The sequence below is a fragment of the Saccoglossus kowalevskii genome, chromosome 7 (genome assembly GCF_978046115.1).
Source record: "Saccoglossus kowalevskii chromosome 7, keSacKowa6.1, whole genome shotgun sequence".
In the NCBI taxonomy this organism is placed as follows: domain Eukaryota; kingdom Metazoa; phylum Hemichordata; class Enteropneusta; family Harrimaniidae; genus Saccoglossus; species Saccoglossus kowalevskii.
In genome coordinates, this window is record NC_140647.1 from 15968810 (window position 1) to 15994382 (window position 25573).

The window sequence follows — 25573 nt, forward strand, 5'->3', positions numbered from 1 at the left end:
GTTTGAGGATTTAATGAGTATTAACCATTATTTAATTTCGAACGACACTTCCAAACCATCATACTTTGTTTCGTTCGCGAACGTACAGCGGGAATGTGTTCCGTTTGAATCCAGGGCTGCTATATCGTTTCAACAACATGATTATCGAGACAATTACGTGATACAGGCAATGCTAACTCCTTAGGGCAGAGAGCAGATACACCAGGAACATATTGATGCCACGGCCATGTATTTAAAATGCGAGCATGTAGACGGGCGATATTTCTGGGTTCGCGCGCTCAAAAAAATAAGCGAAAATTATTCAACAGGCGGTTGCAAAAGCGATTAAAAATGATAATCGAAAAGCAGAAGCGAGCAGGAGGTTGGGTGAAATTAGTGCTGTACATTCAGGTCCTTTGTAAAAATACGATCGGCCAAGATCTATATCATTCTGAGGCACGCTAGAGACAGACAAAATGCAGTTTTAAATATTGACACCGTTCGTATTTTTTAAATGAGTCAAACAATAAATAAATTGTATGCTGTTTAAGCGATGATGGATTGAAACAGACTCGTTTTGCAAGTTTTAACGGCTGCGTTCTGCTGAAGATATAAGACTTCACTTTCGGAGTTATTACCGAAGATAATGTACAACAGCAAAAAACAACAACATTTGGTTATGTGAAATAGAGTAGCATTCATGTAGGTCCAATCAGTACTGTTGTATCGTCTATTTCGTCAACCGAACGTTACTACCCGGACCTGCTCGTCGGTTATTATTGCAAATGTCATTTTTCCCCAGAATCAATTGGGTATAAGTACGTTATTTTAGAATGATTTTCATTTGGTTTCACCAAAGACAATTGTCTTTGGTTTCACGTGATAGTTAATCTGATTTATCATATAGCATTACAAACAGGAAGTCCTCGGCATGGGTCAGAGTACCCCAGACCACTCGTTTTGATGAATATAACATGTACGGAAACATTACTGCCGTCTGAAACTAACTTTTAATTTTATTCAATTAAACAGGAACATATATATTAAAAGTCATATTTTTTACTAGTGAACCACGTTCACGAGAACATCTGATAACTATTGTGTGTTCGGAAGATGCGCATTGCGGAAAGATACTTGTAGTTTGATACGAAAGTAGTGACATCGCATGGAAGTAAATATGACGTTATTGTTTACTTGCTCATCGTAATATTCCAGCCCTGCTTACGTTGGGCATACGGCGTTTGACATTGGTGTTACTATATGTACTATACTGTCTATGGTTAAACAGGGCCCAAATTGATAGGGAGTAAAACACGGAAGTGGAAGAGCTGTCCGTGCATTGACCAATCACACAAGAGCTCACAAACACCAACGAAATATTTGTTGTTGTACTTAACAAAGGGGTTTGGCACTAAAAACAATGGAACGTTTATAGGCTTAACATTGGATTTAGATCGTGTTATAATCCAAATCCCTCACTAAGACTTGTAAGCACCAATTTTCATATGAGGCGGACGATGCGTCGCTACAGTTGTAAGGGTTTCGCCGCTGCTTTGACGTGATCGACGCCAGTACGCCACTGAGGGAGTCGCCGCTACCGTAAAGAACTTGAAGATCAGGTTTAATACTCGTGATTGACTAACAAAAGTTAACTTTGTGCAAACTGTCATACGATTTCGAACCGTGAACAGTTCCGTTACTCACATGTACACCACAGTCACTTGGGGGCTGAAAATCAATAAATACTAATTTAAAAAAAAATCATCCGCTATACGTGTATAAATAAACAAGTTGTGAAACATGGCACCTAGTAAATCGACACCCTGTCTGTTTCAAATTTAGATTTCTTACCTTAAAATGCGAAACAAAAATTTTAGAGGGGATCAGGTGTTACGTTAATAACCATTGTTCATAATCGCTAACTTGGTTTTATTAAAAACTGCACAAATCCCGCGAAAATGGCCAGCATCCAGAATCAAGGGGGATTCGCACAGAGTTCTGCGTAAATCAAGGAAATACTCGCTGTTACGGCACGCCTGATTGGCTGAAAATGATTACGTTTCTTTCCGTTCAAGGTGTTATGAGGTGTTTACAAGGTAAAACAAGCGAGGTACTATGGTGTGGTAGAATCGCCAAACGAAATACAGAAATACAACGGCCAAAATAAAGTACCGTCACCGACCTTGTAATTGGGTTCTTTACCCCAAAATACACAATATAAATAATGTATCGATATATTGGTATTGATATATGATCATGCTGTGTGGGTAGGCATAATATCAATAAAAAATTTCAATTCAGTTCCAATTTTTTGTAATTGTAGTTTAATTAATATTGTTGTTTAATTGGTTTAATCATGGCGCACCATGATTCTTAATGCGTGAAGACCAATGGCGAAAATCATATAAACCACTGTGGATTTGTATTTGTCTTCGGTAATCCGGCTGATGGTTCCACAACTTGACCACGTATTCATATTTCCCGTAAGTATGTGCTTGTGGTGTGGCATATATAACCGTACTAAGGCAAATTCGATTACCACTTCCAAGTCCCTCGATATGTATTTAGAAAGCTATATATGTAAACAGGAATTTGAACAGGATCCTGGTATAAAAGATTTTTTTAGAGTTTACTTACGTTGGCACACGTTTTTTAATAGCATAGTGTGCCTAACCCATAGTGTAAGGTATATAAAACCCCTGTGTCATATGTAGACAACTACACATTAAAACGTGCTTTCAAAACTAAACCTTTTCTTTAGTTTATTCTTCATGAGAACAAATTATTTCAGAACATGTGTTATTGCTGTGATATGTTCTTTGTTATATGGATGACAATCTGTTAGAGGTTTTGTAAGTATCTAAATGGTCGACGATGTAAAACGTAGAAATACTAACTATGAAATCACGATTTTATGTTGTCATTTGTGTCAGTTGCACTTTCGGAAAACAAAAATATAAATCACATAAACTCTGACATGAACAAACGCATTTAGAATTATTGTCCTTACAGTGTCACGATTTACTCTTTACCATTCCCCTTACCGAAACTGTCAACATAGTTTCATATATTTAGCTATAATAAAAAATCTATCAGATTAAAATAAAATGTGTAAACAAAGTAAATCATATTATATATTTATATTGCGATATTCCTGGCAATATTATAAACTGACTACAATGTATATTCAATCCATCACGGGTGGATTGAAATAACAAAAATGCGTATTAAATTTGTGCATGCGTACTACGTATTTAGTATTTATTAGTTATTACATTGCTGCACGATGTAAATTGTTTGAGATAATGATTTAAAGTGCCTGTGAAATGGCTGCTATTTTCACGCCTAAAATTATCCATTGATACATAAATATTATTAATTTTTATGTTTCTAAGCATGAATTATTTTTTTAAGTGAAAAAATGTGTTTTAAACTCAGTCTTCGGCAACTTTATTTTTGTGTATTTTAAAACGAGGCTCCTCATTAGCTTCTCATTTGCATACAGAAATTCCCCTTGTGACGTCAGAAGGGGAAGTCGCATGGCAGCTTGCATTGCCGATACGTGTAAATAAGGCAAATTTCTTGTGCAGTTTTCTCGTCTTTGACTAAATTGTCACTTATGTACATGATCGTCGAGGAAGAATGGACCATAATGAACACATAGTATCAATTTTTGTTGCATGGGGTTGAGTTAGATGCGAAATATGTTCGTTCTGGTGTAGCTGGTCACCGTGATCGTCACCGACACCGGCGCACGTTTGTACACTGTCGCTGAACAAAATAGAATTTGACGTCGGAATTATCTCGTTATTTAGCAGGTTACTAGGCACGTCACTACACTGTTTTATTTCATCGATCGTCTGAGTAAAACTTTCAAAATTAAAATAAAAGAGAACATATTTTTACATTCTAAACATAAGACTATAGTGATCACTATAAAATAGTTAAAAAAAAACGACAAATCACAGTTTGTAAATAAATGATAGTTGCGTGGAAATAAATTGACATTTTGTTGAAATAGGTGAAAGCGTCGAGTCACGACGAGAGCGGCGTTTAATTGGATAACAAAAATAATCGAGATCGACACACATACAGATAAATTCAGAGTGGATTCGAGTTAGCGTGATCCATGGCGTGATTGTCATAATTATAACATCATATTAAAACTTTGGTGGAAACACATTGACCAAGCCCGGATTCTTATTTCATAAATTATTACGCAGATCAAGCTGCAAGCATGGAGGTAAAAAAAGAACAGAGGTGTGAATTCGACATTCAACACCAATCACCAAACAATTCAGAAACTTTTAGCCTTCAAAAATGAAAACAATTAGCAGTGTGTAAGGGCTGTGTAATTTCCTGTTTGTCCGACGCTTCGTTTTTGTGTCACTGTCAAAATTATTGCTACCTTTTACTCAACAGCGAATACATGGTCTCTAAAACGATAATCACGATCGCAAAAAAAGTCAACTCATTTGAAACACTTGCCGGACTTCTCTTCTGAAATCCGCCACGGTGATCATGGGCTGGTCCGAAATCTATTTCTTTCAAAAGTGTTGCGCCACGTTTACGTTGTCGGCGTTTCTCTTTAAACCTAGTTGTTATTTTTTTGTTAGGTTTTCCACACACAAAAAATAATCTGAGGTTAAGTGGCTTTCGTCCACTGATGTCGCACCTTCGGATCGATTAGAAACGTGTGAATACATACACTATGACTATACGTTTCACTGCAACACAACACAACATCTAAAAACTCTCTCTAAAAAAAAAAAAATAGACAAAAAAGAAAGAAAAAATGCCGACCGAAAAATGTATATCGTTTAAAATTATACTGAATGAGCACTGTTATTACGCTTCAGGGGTATGACTTCCTCTCACATTTTTGTCATTTGGTGGCGCACTTTCGGCAAGAGTCGGAAATCCGGAAACAGTCGACCGTTTCAGGATAGATGGGCGTGGCTACAACACGAGAAATATCCCAAATTTACTTGGATACGAGTAATCATTTTCAGCAAAAAAAAAAACAATAACTGCCCATTTCAGTGGGACACAGATCTTAAATGGGAAACGTGAGGGTGGGCATTGCACAGGCACTTTAACATTATATTGTATGCCGTGGTGATTGTAAATTTGTTCACAGTTGTATAGCCGATATGGTAGACAGAATACTGATAGATTCGGGTATGAAGTTTCACATGTTTACCTGCACGTTTACATTTAAGGTGATCGAATACAGCGCGTTCAAACGAATAAATCTGTACGTTATAGTACCATTACACGTTTTCCCTGTATTGACACATGTTCTCGTACAAATAATGTAACTACTTATAACACAGGTTTCAGGAAATACGCCTATAATTACAGGAATTCCATAATAAACTTTGTGTTTTTATCGTCTGGTATGTAGTCTCACAAATAATCAGCTTCTCGATCTAGCGAAGGAGCAATCAATGTATTCCCCATGTACACACGAACAGCCGTCGCCACCATCAACTAAATCTGAGCGGTCTGAAGTGAAAATAATTGCACTGGCAGCATTGGTTCAATCGACAGGTCATTATTACCCTAGTATTTTATTCAAATTGTGACTCCCCGCCGATTATTTCTCTCATGATGTCGCATGTTACACTTCGATCTCATGTCACGGGGGAGGGATTAGAATGTATTGTAGTTAGACATTCAGGTCTGGTGTTAGTAGTAAGGGAAAGGGCCTTTGGGTCTACCAATACGATGTAGTTTAGCACCAATCATCATTCAAACCAAAGCTTGTTTTTATTGTACCGGATATTGTGTATGTAATACGTTTAAAGTTGAGTGTCTCAATACAATATAAACCGACTTCCGTAGTTTACAGCTGATGGTTCGAATGTGGAGACGATTGATTCAATTTTAAAAGCTACACCAAACTTAGTTTTCAGCAGTTAACTTTATAACTACTGAAATGTCATTGCAATGTGCCTGATTTTGAAATAACAGTTAGAAAGGTCTGGAAATTATTTCTTTGATAAAACAGCCCAGACAATATGAATTAGTGTACATGATGTTGTGAGAGAAAATCACAAACACCTGCGTGTGAAGCAATGGGATTGGTAACATGACTGAAAACACAAACAAATATCCATAACCGAAAGCTGTGCCAACTATATGCATGCTTTCGCATAATAAATGTATAATTTAGGTAAATTAGCGAGTGATATCCAAAGGCTGCAGTGGTCACGTGATAGTCGAATAAAAGGCATAGACCATTAAAAAGAATATTTTACGCATCTAATTTAACTGTCTAACATAATAGCGTTAACATGATGTAAAAACGCAGTTTAAACCTTTTCTATAGAAACATATAACTCTGCTTAACACAAGGTCTCAGTTTCAGTAAATTCAGGCAGTGGAAATTAATCGACCTATCAATATTATGGCGTATTAATCCAGTGTAAAAAACACGTGTGCCACAATTTATTGTACAATTATTTGAAAATACCAATTATTTATTTGAGCTTTACACATGAAATGAAAAACCTAACATGAATAGACTGACAGAGGCCCAGTACGCAATACAGACCAACTCCATGTACAATAACGGTATCCAGTCTATTCGGTCAATTGATCGCAATCCGCTAACAGATCCATATGGTCAGCTTACGACTTCGTCTCATAGTTTCAGCTATATTGCTTTGTGTTTCACACATGCTCTCTATGCCATTAATCTGTATTAATGCCTGGCCCCGCTAAATGCGCACTGGTATAACAATTAGTTCAGTTTTTTATAATACACGTAGGCGGTAGTTGTGGTAGGGGAAATACATAGGTCGGGAAATTGAAAGAACTCACGCAATATTTGGCACACATGAAAGGTGCCGCCAAAACAATACATTGCGCTGACCAGGTGTCAGGGATTAATTAATGCAATAATTAAGATCTAACATAAAATGAGTTTAAAGTAAGTATGAACATAAACATAAACTTACAGACTGACGCTGTCCACCCGAAGGGAAAAATAAACAAAAACAGTCTCCCACAGTGGTGTGACGATTCGGAAGCGTAACCAACTTAAATGCATAAAAATGCGTTTCTGTGAATTCTGTAAATATATAAATAAATACAACTAACATATTCTAAATCTAAATTCGTGCGTATTTCAGGGTAGATCGCCACTCTAACGTGCTCTAAGCCAAATTGTGATGTTCGCTTGACAGGACACTTGGTTTATCTATATCCAAAGCGATTAGTCAGTTATCTTTAGTCGTGTAGTTATACATTTAGTCTGCATCTGGCAAACACACCACAGCTCGCAGTCGGACCACGTAATAATTACACAAAGTTACCGTTGGGGTTTCTGAGACCTCGCATAATATACACGTTTAGAACATATTTATCGCCCCAGTATATTTGTCTATCAACTCTGACATAATTCAGGATCGTAAGTGATTTTTGTCCTATCAGTTTTTGTCAAATCTCTCTCAATGACACCACATTTCAGCAGTTTATTAAGGTATCTCTGCTCAGACGTCCAATCATGAACAGTATTTCTAGGTTTTTTCAATTCCGGATCGTAGTAATGGATGGGAATATTGGGATCGTCATCATATGCACTGAATCCCGTTATGTCCACGTGATCGCAGTAGTGCAGCGCCATAACGATTCCCACAATCCCACACGATGGTCTATTCTGAGGAATGAAAACAGACAAACAGAGAAGTGAGTTGAGTTACGGAAAGTATGGAACACTAATTTTACCCTAACGTTATCAAATAGCTATTTACACGTAGTGTCCTACATAAGCTAGTTTGGTATATGAGTTTATATATAAATCAGTGATATATGAGAAAACACCCTACCATTAACTGACACCTTGAATGATGATAATGATGATGATGCCTGAATTGTTTGTTCAACCTTGACCGGTGGTGATAATTAGAATCGTATATACACATCTTCATTCATTGAGTGCAATTTCATTATATACATATTAGAAAAAAAACATTATTCCAACATAATGCCTCGATAAGCAGTAATATCAATCAAAAAAGAGTGGAGTACGACTTTTGGTGAGTTTTCATACTCGTACTTACATTATTCTTCAAATGGTATACTTTAGCTTCTTCGTGAATATATGGATTGAGAATTCGTATTTTGTTAACATTCTTATCAAACATTTTAGGAACCGACTTCCAAAAATGCGCACCAATTCTTTTTAATGGATTTTTCTGTGAAATAAAAAAATATTATAACATCATTAAATACTGCTGATTATACCGTGATATAAAAGCTATCATGGTAGTTATACGAACCCCTTTTATCACGTCGTACAGCCACTGATAGTCGCTTAATTTGTATGGTAAGAACACAATATAGGCATCGCTGATATCAATTCTCTTCGCTGTTGCGCTCTCTGGGTATAACATTCTAAATGCTGTAATTGAACCAACGTCCCTTTCATAATTTCTCACCGGTGCGTCGTTCATTCTGGTAATCATAAGAAAAAAAATTAAATTAAAACATTCATTCATCACGCTATGGTCGAATGTATAAAAAACACCAACGGAGATTTTATATAAATCCACTCACCGTATAACAACGTCATAGCGATCAATGAGAGAACCCAAATGTTTGCCGATGCTGCCACCTGAGCTAGCTATTATGACACAACGTCTGCATTTCATATCATTCCTATCATTCGTTAAGAAGAAAAAATAAATTATTTTTATTATACTGCTTGTGCTTTAGTGGTAAGCTGGGAATTCCACAAACGCTAATACATCAGTAGCCCCCTTGGTTGTATGAGTGTATGCTACGTAAACATAAACCTCAAAAGAATTAGCTTACCCCATAATATTCGGTGTATTACCCGGTAATGCCTGCATCAATTTTTCTACGAATGATACTATAATAAAAACCGTAAAACCCATGGATCAACTCGCATATCAAAACAATTTCATGTATATGGATATCGTGTACCTGTGCCAGGTTCGATTGACGCATGTTTTTACTTATGAAATAATATGACAATATATACCACGAAAACAATCATACCGTGATATTTAAAACCGTAAGGCTCTGTCGTTTCCTTTAATCTATCGAAATCTTTCCATTTTCTAAAATCACGATTTAAGAATAAAGGTAAATCGGGATCGAATCTGAAAAGTAATGAAAGCATTGTTGTAAATATTAGGTAGCCGGTATGTATATGTCACTAACAACTAAATTAATTTGAAGAGTTTCTGAACAACGGCGTGGAATTATACACCATGATTAACAAATCGACGACTGATCAGTGATGTTACAGTCAATAAAAGGCAGAAAAAAGTGTGATATTGTATACTTACGTTGGTACAAGCCGTTTAATAGCTCTGTGAGTATATCCCTTCGTACATGGTATTAATGTGGGACTGACTCTTGTCATATTTCTGGATTAGATGTTAAAAAAAACCATGAATCTCTTCGGTGATTTATTTAAAAAAAATGTAACAGAATGATTTAGCTTAATGTCATTGCTTTGTCTATTTTATTTATTAGAATGATATATACTATTTGTTAAATAATCTATTATCTATTTTTTTTATCCAATAATCAATTATATGACCACTTAAGTATAACAAAATATTTAATATGTAGAAAAACAAAAACACTATTTGTAATTATCTATCGAAGAGAATGGCCGCGTATACATAGCAGATTAAGAAAATAAATAATCAATCAATCAATCAATCAATCAATCAATCAATCAATCAATCAGTCAATCAATCATCATACACGCCCAGATTGGGTGAAACCTGCTTCTGATTATTTATACATCTGGAGAAGAATTTAGACATTTAGAAAATGACGATACTTTAGTCGTAATAGTAATTGATATACTGTCTCTCCTTTTAGCTAAATACAGTATGTGTTAAGATATACTCACGCTGTAGTTTCAATCGATCGGGTTTTCATTGTGGGACCCGTAACCTTCTCTTCTAGTACTTGCGTTAAGTTTCTGGAATAAATTGAATACAATTATAACACCAAATCATGCTGAAACTCTGACTGCATACTAGCGTCGTAGTGTGTGGAGTAAGCACACAAAGCTGCAAAAATTAGTGTATTTTTCATGTTACTTATTATTGTAACAATCATAATAAAACTGAACCTGAATTGTTAAATTGAACGATAAAACCTTTATATCCTTATTTGTCATGTGACCCATCGTCGTGGTCATGTCTTCATTCGTCTTAACTCCACGTTTGATTTCTCCGTGGTCATATTACTAACATACACAATTGCTAATGTCGGTAATTCATTTCATAATAACAAAAGTACTAAACATAATCAAAATATGCGAACAACGAAACAATATCTGGTTTTAATCATACATATGACCATGATTAGAAAAACTTTGGAGCAAATAAATACCAATCATTATTTTGAAAAGGAGGCCGTACCATTACTGGTACCATTATTTGTACCATTTAGAAAAGCAATCTGTGCATTTTAAAAATGACGATATGTTAAACTGTGATAATAACTGATATATTAATGTTACCCGTCACTACTACTGAACTTCACGGAAACACTCACACTGTAGTTGTTACGATGAATTGCTCTGTCGTTGTGTATACATGTCAACAGAATTTTGTAAATCAAAATTTTTTAAATATTTAATCAACTAAATAGATTTGTTTTAAATTGTGATTTTAATGTTTTGCACTTGTTTTTGAGTCCTGAAATATTAACAGTGTGTAACCAACACTCGAAATAAACTATAAAAAAAAACGTTATTTTAGGATTTAAAGTATGATTGTTTGGAAATTATATGCCAAAGATTTGCTGATGAAATGTGAGAAAACAACAAATCAACATCTGAAAAATGTATACGTATCGTATCTGTCGCATTACAGGCGTAATATCGATTTTTTTTATAACTCGCGATTCAGAATTTTCAATGGATTGTCTTTTGTATGATGCGATAGTTTCTCTAATTGCGGCAATACGAGGGATTAACGTTGGTGACAGTATACTGATAACTACAACTTTTGTGTTGATTCATTATTAAAAAAGCTATGTAATCATGAGTATAAGGGTGCATCTTGAAACGCGTAATAAATAATGTATTTGTTTAGTTATTTTGTTTGACCAATAGCCAATACCAATATCAGTGGCGTGTTAGTTCGAACATCACATCAAACATAAATATCAGAACAAAAATGACAACAATACCTATTTAAAAAATATAAGTAAAAGGTTCACAACCCAAATTTGAGTAACAAAAATTAGCTATTTTATTTAAAAATTCATTCTTACTGGAAATTCGTTCTTACTGGTCTCAAAACAGGCTGGCAAATATGAAAAACACAGCTGTTGATACACTTATAATGGGAATATAGGCAGATTTAAAGTTGTACGTATAACTTACAAATATACAAAAGAATTGCAGCATATTATATATCGTTATGCTATGTGTGTGACCTATACTGTTCTACATCATGCTACCATATTGTAACTTGCTACCCCACTACGGTATTTTAGGCAGTGAATTCGTAAAAACGGTGTGGTTCTGCCTGAATGGTTACTGTGTCAACCGATGTAGAAGATTTATCAGATGTGAACATTGCCCAGCATTGTACTATAAGATGACGCCATTGTTACCGGCACATTGTTCACAGCACTATAGTTTTTCCGATATTGCATTTTAATACGCGTTCGCAAAACTTAGCTTGTGACTGCGTTCAAATCTTAACGTATTAGTTCTGGATGACCCGACGTACGCAAATAGGTGTTAGGTAGTCGTCCACACAGACGTATTCGATCATGTCACGAACGTTTTCCTTATTTGGAAAATGTATGTCATATTTATATCTCATTTGAATATATACGCTCAATGATATACCACCCAAAAATAACAATGATTATTGATTAATAGTTTACTTACATGTTTCGGGAATTTAGAAACTTGGATTCATTATTTGCTTTTAACCATTGTATATTTTTACCATCGGTGAAGTACATGGTGAACGCCATAAGGGGAATTATAATCAACATAATCAATATGAACATTTTCTTGTGATTTAGAGCCATAGTAAATTAATGTGAAGTACGGTTTACAAGTTATATCTGGAATGAGAAAGAGGAATAAGTAACGAGAGTAGTAATAATGTAATTTTACACATGATGTAATGAACATAGCTCGTTTTTATTTTAAGAGATTTTATTTGACCTATTTAATTGACCTTGCCAATGATTGTTTAGCAACTCAACAAGTTCAGTCCGTCTCAAAAGTAAGGGCACAAGTTTATCCGTTTAATTTCTGGTGATTCCGATTTTTTTTTCAAATTCGCAGTGATGCGATTACTTATGTTTCTTACTTATTGCATACAAGTAATTTGTAGCGGTGCATTCACAAAATTGTTTCATGTTGTGACAGGAAAATCAAGATTCACGTAAGGATGCAGTGGTCTGGATGCGGTTGCCATGTGAACAGCAATTGTTAAAATGATACTTCGTTGATAATTAAAAAAATGATGAGTCACCAAATCACACTTTGTGATCTACGTGTTGAAAAATAACTCACAAAATCTAATATGAAACATTTCACATTAAGGCTGCTGCGTGGTACAGACTATTGTTGCGGTCTTTGCACATTACGAACCTCCAAATTAGTTATGTTTAGCGCACACATGAAGCAAAACTAGAACAAAAAGCGATGCGTGGTTGAATGCACACACTATATTAGTGTTCTGATGCATGTTAATGATAGCATTTATTGATAGTAATACCTCATTTTACTTTTAAGAAAATTTAAATACACCTAACAATCACGGACATATGTTTGTGCAAGGAGTTAAAATGTTTTACGATAGTAGGATTATTTTAGAATTATTGATATTCAACTCGATACTATAACCCAGACAAAAGACTATTTACCGTTTCACACTCGCGATTGTCGTTTAATGGCAACAGCCGTTGTGGAAAGCTTTTCAGTGCATGCTGCAAATCGCGCAATTATAATTGCATGCATGAACTAATCACTGCATTAGGGTGATATTTTTTTATTATATTTAACGTAGTTTTATTATTACAAATACAGAGACAAGAAAATAGAAAAAACTAGAAAAAAACAATAAGTGTGTAGTAAACAAATAAACTGCCTTATTTGTATTCAAGTATAGACAATCATATACATTATAGGCTTTGCTGTACAAAAGATAAAGAAATTTGATTATTTTTCTTGAAACACTTTCAGTACATTAATCCCCCAAAAGCTTGCAAAAACAAAAAAACAAAAACAAATAAGGCCGTACTTACTAATGGGTTCACTACCAAAACATAGAAGTAGAGTTGGAAGCTACGTTATGGTGCAAAATTGGCCCATTTTTCTAGAAGCAGTAACGTGGTATTTTTTTCTTATAGAAATCATATTTTCCATCTTTCTTATATAACTACTTTCAGCTTTAATGGCAACAAAGGATGGTAATTCTTTTTTAATTTTGCTTGTATAGATACACTTTTTAAAAATTTAAATGCTTCAAAAGGTTCGAGAAACTTTCCTCACCTAAGAGAATCTGTTTTGCTGAAAGTGGCTGGGGGCACTGCAAAAGTTGACAAAAAGTTATGGCAAAATGTACACATGTCAGAAATAACTATAGATGTTTGAAAGTGATATAGCATAGCATTTGTGTACAGGATGTTATGGTTTAATTTCCATGAAATTCACAAAGCGTGCTGAAAATTTTTAACAATAGGACATTGAATAGAAAAAAACCCATTCAGTTTCTACCCCCAACAGGTTTCTAAAAAGGACTGACTAGTTGGAGTAATAGAAAATTCAGAGGAGATGAGTTTACGACTAAATTATGGTTTACAGTTAGGCTACACCGATTTAATTTTATGGATGACATCCGCGCGCGCATTAGTTTTCGCCTGTTCTCAAAAGAAAACAGATCGGTTTTCTGTCCGGAACTTGCCGACTCATATTGTCGCAAAGCGCCGACTTGTTGTAAAACTCGTTTTGGATTACCTCAAAACTTCGCTGGTTCCCGGCGTCCTTTGCGAATGGTAGGTACCTTCTTATTTTTTTTTTCATTTTCTGATTCGGATAATTTGCTTGCACACACATTCAGTAATATTTTGAACATATGACGCATTTTCATCAAGATTCATGTACATAATTTTCTGCATCCAAATTTTTGTTGACTCTCTGTTGGTGTTTTTTTCCAATATCGAGCCTCTTATAATTTGTTACCGAGTTGAAGTAGTTCTTGAGCATTTGTGTCTACACTTAGTCTATCTAAAAGCTGTAGTTTGAATGTCAAAGAAGTTAATTTCCAGGTTGCTGTTGACAAACTTATTGTTCATTTTTAATTGTTTTTTTCAATACAACACAGTAAGTTTTTCTTTATTATTGAGTTGATGTATATGCCTTTGGCAAAGCTAACATCTGCCTTACCCTATTGTCTTTTCAAAATCAAAGGTGATGATACCTGTGACAGTAATACAGTACGAAATGTGTACATCAGCATGTGCCTCCTACAAATAAAGACTTGTTGTTTTTTTGATACACTGTGGTTAAATTCGTAATAATAGCTCCGTAGTCCTGTGGTTTTAGCAGCATTTTTTTGGGGGGCCGATTTTTTTTTTTCGCCCTCTCGCATTAGTTTTGGGGTCTTCAGAGGATGTCATCCATAAAATTAAATCAGTGTGGCCTTAGAGAAATTAATCATTTGCTTTCGATCATATACAATTAGGAAGATATTAGTGGTGTCAGATGTTCGATATATCATCTCAATAGTTTCAACACACACAAATCTACTCAACCGCGGAAATGACCTTAAGTACAGGAGAGGCGGCGGCACGAAACTTTGCGACCTTACTAGGGGGGTCGAGGGCATGCTCCCCCTTAAAAATTTGTAAATCTAGCCCCTCTTAAGCGCTATTTTATTCATTTTGAGGGGCAAATTTTGCTGACACAAAGCTTCATTTTGGAGAGGCGACGCCCACCCAACTTTTGTTTCTTTCCCTCCCCCTGTACCGCCGCCACTGGTACAAGGAACACATGGGTGAATTGTTTTGTAACCTGGCTATAAAACCATTGAGAGATTAACATTTCGCTAAAATAGCGGCACAGTTCGAATATATAACAAATAAATATATATAGTTTTACAGTTTTTCCAAGAGTGTCTGGTATTATAACATGTCAATAAAATATTGATTTAAATGTTTCAGCATTCTAAATCATAATCAGGCTGAATATAATAAAAATTGTAAGGTAATATTCACTGGTAGTGACGTGTAGACTGGTCTTAATTTATTTTAACATAAATCCCGTTGATATGAAATAATGCTGGTACTAATTCAAATTAGAAATTGTTGTGACTGGAATTTTTTTTTTTTATATTTTGAATGTTATACTATGGTATAATGCACACATGTTGTTCAAACATTTTCATGCATCCAGATAAACCTAGAGAAATAATAAAGTATTACTTTGGGTGGTCCGCGGAACTAGAGCTACGCAACCCAGACAAATTAATGAGAAACGTGGTTCTGCAATCGATGTAACAGTTGTATGAAAACCTGTGGATACGTTGCCATGGCAATTGCAAACTGAATTAATTACATTCACATTTCAACCAGAAAAAAACTTTACAAAGCATTATAATATTAGGGATGAACGCAGCATATTGTTTTAACAAATTCAGTTTTATAATTCGTTTAGATCAAAACGCATAATACAAACTTATTATTTTACCATCTGTGATGGGTGTGAAAGTTATACGTTCGTGGGTAAGGAATACGTATGATGAGGATCAGGACGCAGACTAATATAATGCTCGTGTAACAAGATATTCTAATGATTGAACTCTACAATGGGCACTTCTTATATGCAAATTCTATGAATCTATTAATATGTTTATTTTGATAGATAATACACACTTCATGATTGTTAAATGAAACTTATATCTTTTGAGTTAAAAAATGGAAAATTGTAAAGTGAACAACAAATTGGTTTTATTCAAATATGTTATTTTAAAATAATTGTAAAACAACAATTATAAATGTATAACGTGTAGGTGGTAAAATGTCGCATTTACCCCCCCCCCCTTCATCTTAAAGTCACTTCGGGTGTTTGATAATTAAACACATAAAATGTTTTCCGTGCAAAACATTCAAAATAATTTTTTTGTCCACACTTTAAAAACGCTCAAAGGGTTTCTAATTAACATAATTAGCAAAGTATATATAATAACATCACTTAGTGTTTTCTTGTTTTTTGCATAAAATACATTTTATAAAGTGTTCATAATAACGACATGTCTCACACGTGGACTATAAGACAAGAATAATATAAATCACCAGACAATTTGGCCTGTCTATGCGGTGAACAGTGAGTTTGTAAGCATATACATTTCCATAGAGTGTAGTAATTTAATCTAGTACAATTCTCTGCTGCCACCTTTCCATTCATATCAAGCTTATATTACGTACCCCCTCCTCTTCGCGATGCGCACTAACTATTTTAAAACGGATTTGTTAATAATAAATTCATAAGTTAAAAAAAAAACATTGCAATAATAATCCATTTAAAGGCTCGTGTCAGCACATAAAACGAAATGTCAACAAATTAAATACAATCTTTTTGTTTATGTTTAACTGTTATAGTGTTTTGTACGATTCCATTAAACCGCATTTTCTGGATACATAACACTCGACACATATTTGTCTATTGTCTAACACAATGACTAACACAATCGTGTGAATAAATGCAACCGATTTCACAGGGGAAAACAATTGTTTGATGTTACTAAGTGGCGTGAAACCATTCACTCAACTCAATGTGAACCTATTAAAGTTCCTCATTCCCCTTTCAAAATTTGAATATGAAATTATTCTACATTTTGTATAATTATATAATCTAAATGGATATACATTCCCATTAACATTTTGTTGAAAAAAAAGAGGTGACCAAAATGCCATTGGCATCAAATATAAATTACAGAGTATGTTTAGACTAACAACATCTCAAAACTTTCTGTAATAAATACATCGAACAATGTGTTTGGTGTCGCAAATTTTAACGTGTTACTGTTATATAATTGAATGCCGGCAGTGCTTAAAGCGCGGTGGTCGTCGCGCAGCGCGTGTTCGAATTCCATGTAAACAAACAATGTATTTTACACGCGTATTGTGTACGTCGCTATGAGTCCCATATCGAAACAGGACGTGGCGTGACGACCACCGCCATTTAAAGACCGCTTTTATGACAAATAAGCTTACTATCTGCACAGTTTAGTTTTTTGAAGCATGACAGTTGCAGTTGACTGTGGTGTGAATAAGCACAGTACTTCCTTGCATTTTCCGAATACTTCTTTATTACGTTGCAGGTTACCATGCACTTATTAACATTGGAACCAAGCAAATGTAATCCTGTATGCTTGTATGTATGTATGATCCGAGGTAAACTTTACATCAACGAGCTCGATAAATTGTACCACGGATGCCTAAAATTAATTTAAAATATGATTGACTTGATACACATTTAGTCATTTTCACGTCATTTAGTCATTTTCACGTGATACGTAAACTAATCACGATGCGCGCTCGTTGTTTACATGCTATAGCTATCAAGTGACTATATTTTAACTAGTACATAGTCGACTCGACAAACCTCCAGTTCTTAGTTTGGGATAAGACTTCCTTAAGTCCTCATTCTAACTCTACCCTAAACCCGACACTTTATTCCAGTTCAAATTTGGTTGTACGGTATATGCCTCTCCATTTAAATCGCCATATAAATTAACATCGTTGACGATTTCCATGTTATTCTTTGAGATTTGGGGGACAATTCCAATTAATGTAGTGTACCTTATAAGATATCTGTATCAAATTATTACTCTTGGTGATTACTAAAGCCAATATTTCCGATTCTTATTTTGATCTGTTTATTAATTTCTGTGCTCATTTTTTAAATATTACCATTAGTTCTACTTATAGCTTATCTTGATTTGAATTTGTATATTTCGATCCATTTATTAATTTTGTGCTCATTTTTATTGGCGATCCGCTCCGCTAGGATTGCCCTTATAATCACTTTTGTTGGCGATCCGCTCCGCTAGGATTGCCCTTATAATCACTTTTGTCGTTTTGTGTGTGTGTGTGTGTGTGTCTGTGTGTGTACATTTCCAGTGTTCACTATTATTTATTCTGTGATTTTTTTGGCTTGGCCGATTTCGTTCAAACTTGGCAGGTAGGTCACACCTTAACCCTAGTTATAAGGAAAAATCTGAAAAATTTTTTTGGCCCACTGTTGCCATAGCAACAGCAAAAAACTGATTTTTGGATAGCTTCACGCCAAATGTATCTCCTCCTACAAATTTGGGATAAAACACTTCAGACATAGCTCATTCTACTCAGCTTGAGTGTGGGCACAAATTTACCATTTGAATTTTTGATATCTGTTTTCATTACCAAGAAATTTGACCCTAAAGTTGGGGTAACTTTTCACCAGCAACGGCTTTTAACTCCTCTGTGATTGTTTCGGCACGGCCGGTTTTGTTCATACTTCACAGGTAGGTCGTGCCGTCACTAATTGGAAAACAATCCTGGCCCACCATTGCCATTGCAACATCCAAAAACTGATTTTTGAATACTTTCGCCCCAAATGTATTACCTCCTACCAGTTTTATTGGTGCTGGGTGTATATGATAAAGGGAAGTTGTGCAACCAAATTTGCCGAGTTCGCAGTTTTTCGCCAATAAAAAAATAACTAAGGCAACAACTCACGGTTTTTCAGCATTTTTGTAATAAAGACATTATTCTCCATCAATAATCCGCCCAAAACAGGAACATTTCTACTAATTCTTGTGTTTTTTCGACGTTTTTCGAAAAACCTGCGATTAGGCTGTGAAAGTAGAACATTCCGGAGGGGGCGAAATGGAAGAGCCATATTTATGCCTAAAAATAGAACGCGTATTTTGACCTCTATGCGGTCGTTGCCAAAGAGCCCCGCGTCCATCGCCTGGCAATGCTCTTCCGTTTCACCAGTTGCGTTTTTTTGGCTAAAATTTGGGCAGTACTGTCAGTCACGAAAATTGATGAATAAATTAATACACATAAAATATGAATCACGGGCTAATTCAATGGTCACCGAACACTCCACTGTGGCAAGATAGTAGCGTACTGTATATTTGACCCAGATTTGACAAGCGTGGTACAGTTTTTTGCGCGTGTCCGTAATAACGCGCACAAAGGATTGTGGGACAGAGTCCTTTATTTGCTGGCATTCTTGACTTTTGACTGCAGTTCTTTTTTATATTTTAGAGTAAATGCTTTTGATATGCTCTTAGGTTTCTTAATATCTGAAATTCTGGACTGTGGTCATATTTTTCGATTAGGAGTCGTATATTTAAATAATTCACCGTGACTAATGTTTTGCATTATGAAGTATATTTTTATGAAGGTCAACACACTGTACTTTAGGTAAATATTTATCATCTCGTTATTTCATTATTTCGCTTTCCAGCATTTACAGGAAACGCTTCATTGTAGAAAATGCTATCGCAAAACTGTTGGAAATAATAAATGTAACAGCAGAATACGTCCTAGCACAGTCACTCGACTAGGAGAGTGATTGTGGTCCTAGTAATAAACTAAGTGACTTCCAAAAACTGAATGGTGTTTGCGAACTTCGTATTAGTTATAAACCGACGTTAGCTTCACGTTTATGTCACACCATGGAAACAGCCAAAAACATGGTGCTTGTTTTTGAGCGGAGCGGGTCGCCAACCAGCCTACCGGCTTGTATGTATTATCACTAATTATAATATTTTGTGTGTGTGTTTGTGCTTATTATGTATTATCTTTATGTGTCATGTATACAATTATTTTGCAAGCTATTTGTCCATAAACAGAATAGATAGCTCCCTTCGAAATGAGGACATTTCCTTTTTTTGGAAAGCAAATACAATGTCACAAAGCTTAAATACATTCCAAATCATTTGTGGGTTCCTGTTAACACACAAATGCTAAAATCTATACTTATTTCAATTTGACAAATGCTGAACAGGCCACGCCCCCAACTGTGCCGTGCGTTCGGGCAAACCGTTAGGAATTCCAAAATGGAGTAAATTTGTGTAGTTTTCTTGATTTATTCTGCAGATATGGGTAAAATGTAGGTAGGGCTTTGGCGAAATTTGAAGAAGCAACTAATATTCTTCAACCTGGTATTTTTTTTAGATTTTATTTTTCATTCTTTTCGTCCGTTTTTTCGAGTTTAAAAAATGTGAGCTGGCTGGAGCTTTCATCCCTTGTCTATTTCTTACACTAGATACCAGCCGATACCCCCCCCCCCCCCGCTCATACAGACTGCGTATTACAGTTGATTATAGTTCCTGGGCTCCCTGTGATTGAATGGGTGTACATCAACGATCACTGTACCTCCGCTGCTAAGTGAGTTTCCCCGACTCGAAGAATACCACTCCCGATATCCTGACCACAGCGAACAACACACACCCGACTCCTCACTACATTCACAATAGACCATTTTCCGTACACTGCGAGAATCACGCGTTATGCGTGAAATCGAACGTAAAAACAGGACAAACAAAGGTCATAGCGTCGTAGTCGCGTCAAACATCGCGTGAGATTCGACAAACGTGCAAGTATTTCGGGGACATTTCCATGCTTAATAATGTGCTGTCCACATTTGTTGATAGGCAATTTCGATTAAGTGAGGGTATTCGGAAGCAATATTCCTCTGTCGAAGATCGGCCGGTCAATGTAAGCTGCGAAATAAAGAAATTCTAGTTCAAAATCAAATCGTTCGATTTTTGCAGCAGACGTTCGACGCGCGTCTTTCATGCATCTCGCGAGATCTCGCAATTGTTCGGAAAATCACCTATTATGGCAGTAGTTACACGAAAACACACCTGTAGTTCAGTGGCGGATCCAGCAAAATGTATGGGGGGGGGAGCTTCGCTTAACATTACGGAGCATAAATCGCAGAGAAGCTATGCGTAATCCAGATGATATGCCCCCCCCCCCCCCGGATCCGCCACTGCTGTAGTTTCAAATTACTAGTGTTTTAATATATTTGTAAAAAGTGTATGTCGGAATAATTAAAAATACTTTTCGATGAAAATTAAGCACATTGTAAACACACGCAACTACTCTATTTTCAAAACAAAATGTTTTACAGGAACATAAATGTGCCATTAGAGTGTTTATTGATAGAGCATCAAACTTTATGCTCGACACCAAAAGGTACGTAATTCAACGCATAATGAGATGGTCTTAACATTATTTTATTCATAGTGTTAAGATGTTCCGACATTATTAAGCTCAACAATTATTAGTTAGTAACATATCACTAGCAATTGTGGATGAATTAATTGTATTTACTCTAATATGGCTTTACCAACATATAAAGTGCAACTGGAAATCGAGTCACGTGGCGAAGTAAGTATCCTGAGGGCCCAATGGAGTTTGGTACTCCGCATTCGGTGAAGGATGGTGTTGGTGAAACAAATTTCCCGTGAATTGTTTACAGTGTAGTTATTACAAAAATAGAAAAAATGCCCACGCATGTTAAAAATGTCAGCAGACATGCATTTAGCGATAAATTTATCAATTTTGATATTTCGGTCATAAAAACGTTCCAATATGTATTTTGGTACAGGTGCTTGTGTGCCACAGGCAAGTGTATTGATAATGAGTTTTGTAATCACGTTGAAGTCAGTGGAAACGCTTTTTAAATGCGTTTCTGCTACAAGCACCTTTCCGTATTTAAATTATGTTTCCCGTGAAATCCCCTTTCAAGGTGTTATGATAGTAAACACCTAAAACATGTCTCCGGATGTTACATGTTTCCTGACACATTGCAAAATGTACTTCTAGTGAAAGCCCTTTTGGAATTGTTGTGATGATGAACACTTTTTAATATGTGTTCCAAGTGGAAACAAAATGTATGTATTTTAAACAGTATTGTAATAATGAACACGTTTCTAGTGAACACACTTTACCTAATGTATTTCAAAATATAAAATATTCTTTAAATTTCATATTATATAAAGAACTATACATTAAACAACATAATTATAAACACGTGACAGCAGGCTCATTTAACTAGGTGCCGTTTTATGCACGTCCACGACATTTACTTATTAATGCAATGCCATATAGTTTGAAGTAGGCGCACGACATTCACATATTGAAGCAGGTGGGCGGCAGACGGCCATAGCTAGTGTGTTGTTGTTTACAAACAAGCGTCTTCCCATTCACCTTTGCCCTTTTAGCGCACAGGACTCAATTGCCGCGCGTACGCAGGTGACGACCCCCCCCCCCCACACACACTTTAATAACATGCCGTAAAGTTTGAAGTAGGTACACGATATTCACACATTAATACAATGCCGTACCGTTTGAGGTACGTGCACGACATTCACATATTAATAAAATGTCATGTCGTTTTATGTACACAGACGACATTCACATATTAATGTAATGACATACCGTTTAAGAAACGTGGACAACATTAAAACACAACAATGAAATTTCGTGACGTGAGATTGTGATCTTCACATATTGTGGTAGGTAATCATTTAGACGTCACGGTATTCCAGTCAAATATTATTTTACGACTCGTCTATGTGTATACTGACGTGTACACGGAATATTAGAAATTTGCTGGTGTTGATGTTAATCCGTTAAAAACAAACATTTCTGACGTTCATACCATACAACAATTAAACCTTCAAATGGAAATGGACAGAATTTAATAATAACAGCTTTATATCAGTAAATCGGACATTATGGTGCGTCTTTGCTGTATTCCCGTTGGTGTTGCGTATGTATTCCAGTACCGCGCACACCTGCTGCTTCAATAAATTAACATCGCTGGCGATATAAATATGGAGTTGTACCATGCGTCCATGCATGTTGACAGTTTGATTGTAATACTTGTTTTCAACTTTGTGTTTAATATTAGAAAAAAAAAAATTGCGCAAAATGAAACTAGATTTACTAGTGAACTTAGGCTCATTGTGGAGTATTTAGACATAAATATTCGTTGGTCTGTTGTAATCCGCGGCATGTGCCACACGTTAAACTAGAGTAATTTGTAACGCTAAAATGCTCCGTATATTGTCTCAACAAACAGGATAACCAGTGGTCTTTCTAAAAATCTTGATACTATTACTAACGAGCACCTTCAGCAATATCATTTTTTGTTAGGATTGAGGGCTTGAGGACAATTCAATACGCAATTCCATGGTGGTAACCTTGAATAGAAAGATCAAAAACTCACCGGATTCATCAATAGTCCAACCGGATGTTTGTGTATGTGTTCTGTGTACAGTCCTATAGGGGAAAACAGAACCGCACACGTGACACGCGTCATCTGGTAATAGACGAGAGGGCCTCTGACGTGTGAACTTAAATTGTAATAAACGCGATGGAGTATATTTTATAATACATGTAGTATGCTTATAATACCACGTGTGAAAGTGGCGGGCTTGCTGGCGGTTGTACGTTGCTGAAAATAATCTATATTATTTAATTTCTCTATATAGAATAAGTGTTTCGTCGTTCGCAGTACAGGAATATAGTTATCTGAATTACTATAGATACTGCCCAATTTTATGTGTTAATATTGCTATTGTTGATATTATAAAAGAGACCACACATCATGCAACATACTTGAAAACAGGTGACAAAGGCTCATCGTACTATGTGCGGAAATAGTGTTATAATTCTGTGTATAAAACATCGACACATACACGTACACATACAATTGACAAACATCTTAATCTTGCAATTATTTACCTGAATGGCATGTGTTATATATATTTTATAAATTTGGCGATTGTTTGTGGTATAAGAGGTGCGTGTTTTGGCTGTGCATGTAATGATGTACCGTGAGTGTGAACACTTTAGATATATATGGTATACGTGCAATTAATCAGCCTGTTTATTTTATGGGCGTGCTGTACGTATATAAGTACTAGTATATGCCATTATCATGAGATCGGCCACACGTACAAAAACCAGTTAATTAATTAGTTAGTTATGATAAGTGTATTGAAGGTCATCGGTCTGCTGTATAATGGATGGATATATAATAAGGGCTGTCATGGGTCTGTGCGGATTGGTACATTTTGGTAGATAAAGTGTGTATCAGAACATGGCGGCCTCCTATGTAAGATGTATTTTTGTTCCCAATGATTAGTTTTCAACGGGAGAACCAGATTTTCCGGGCGTGCTTGCATGCATGCAGGCATGCACTTCTAATTATAATGTTCCGCCAGGCCCCATTGTAGGGGCAGCTTAGTTGCCAGAGTTTCATGAAATAAATATGTTTCTTTGTGATTGTGTACAGTGAATGCTTATTTCTGCTGACTTTTCTCGATGTCAACTCTAAAATAATTGTTTTTCTCTATCTTAATTCGTACATGTTAATTTGGTGATGTCGAATGAATTAAATTATCCAGGCATTACTTTAAAAATTTAGCTGTTATGTGTTTTAACACTATTTGTTTACATGAGTCAGCCGTTAATGTGGAGATACTAGTATATGATAAAGGCTAATTACCAATTGCGATACGTTTACGGCTACTTTGCGCTTCTGCTTTGTTTCACCTCGGGTTAACGTTTGGCTCTTCCGATTGGTCGATGACTTGTTGGTTCGCCGTGATGTAACGGTCGAATTCGTACTTTCAGTGAAGATGGTTGATAATTTTGGTGAATAACAACGTGAAATCCTAGAAATGATTATGTAAATTTTCTGGAACAAACGTTCCTGAATAATCATCAATTGAGGGCGCTGTATGTTCGATATAATGTTCAATTATGTTATTGAGGGCGCTAAGTCAGTGTCGAAGTCATGTAATACCGATAGCGTTTTGAATATGCCGACTATTTCATAACTTTGCAATTTGCAACGGCATAAATGTAGTATTGAGCTTATGACATAGGATTTCGCAACAGTTTTTTCACTTTTGTGCTACTGTTACTGTATGAATAAATTAATTAATTAATTAATTAATTAATTAATTAATTAATTAATTAATTAATTAATTAATTAATTAATTAATTAATTAATTTATTTATTTATTTATTTATTTATTTATTTATTTATTTATTCATTTATTTATTTATTTATTTATTTATTTATTTATTTATTTATTTATTTATTTATTTATTTATTTATTTATTTATTTATTTATTTATTTATTTATTAACACTTACTCACTCTCTGGAGAGAGTGGCGATGGTCACAAATAATAGTAAAATAATACAGTATTAATATGTTTAAGTTGGTGTAATACCTATTTAGCCATAGTCCCGGCTCTGATTTCGCAGATCTCGCTTAGCTCTCGTGTTTCCCGTGAATCCGCCCTTCTCCAAATACATATATTTTCTCTTGCGTAACTAGAAAGTTGTGACTATGAAAATACGTCGATGTCTGTGGTCGACCGATCCAGAGAGTTACGGTTCAGACCGACGGGGCACTTGATACAAGAATTTTGCAAAACCGGTAATAGAATTTAAATTTTCAAAACTCAGGTGGACAGCCAGGAGATGCATTTATTTTTTTATATTTTATTTCATATTTCTGTCTGTGGTGTTG

At 35.4% G+C, this 25573-nt stretch overlaps 1 protein-coding gene across 2 annotated transcripts; it reads right to left on the reverse strand.

The window, feature by feature from the left end:
• Window positions 1-6431: 6431 nt before the first annotated feature.
• LOC100376817 (CMP-N-acetylneuraminate-beta-1,4-galactoside alpha-2,3-sialyltransferase) lies at window positions 6432-24762 on the reverse strand. 2 transcript variants are annotated; one of them, XM_078008913.2, is made up of 12 exons: window positions 24536-24762; window positions 23252-23304; window positions 11885-12066; window positions 9881-9952; window positions 9303-9383; window positions 9010-9113; window positions 8803-8860; window positions 8545-8646; window positions 8268-8442; window positions 8049-8183; window positions 7815-7910; window positions 6432-7645 (listed from the first exon to the last, which is right to left on the reverse strand). In XM_078008913.2, exons 3-12 carry the CDS (start codon window positions 12028-12030, stop codon window positions 7373-7375), a joined length of 1242 nt encoding a protein of 413 aa, XP_077865039.2. In that variant the 5' UTR covers window positions 12031-12066; window positions 23252-23304; window positions 24536-24762; the 3' UTR covers window positions 6432-7372. The 2 variants fall into 2 exon arrangements, with proteins under 2 accessions (XP_077865039.2, XP_085357799.1); XM_085501673.1 differs by lacking the exon at window positions 7815-7910.
• Window positions 24763-25573: the final 811 nt, after the last annotated feature.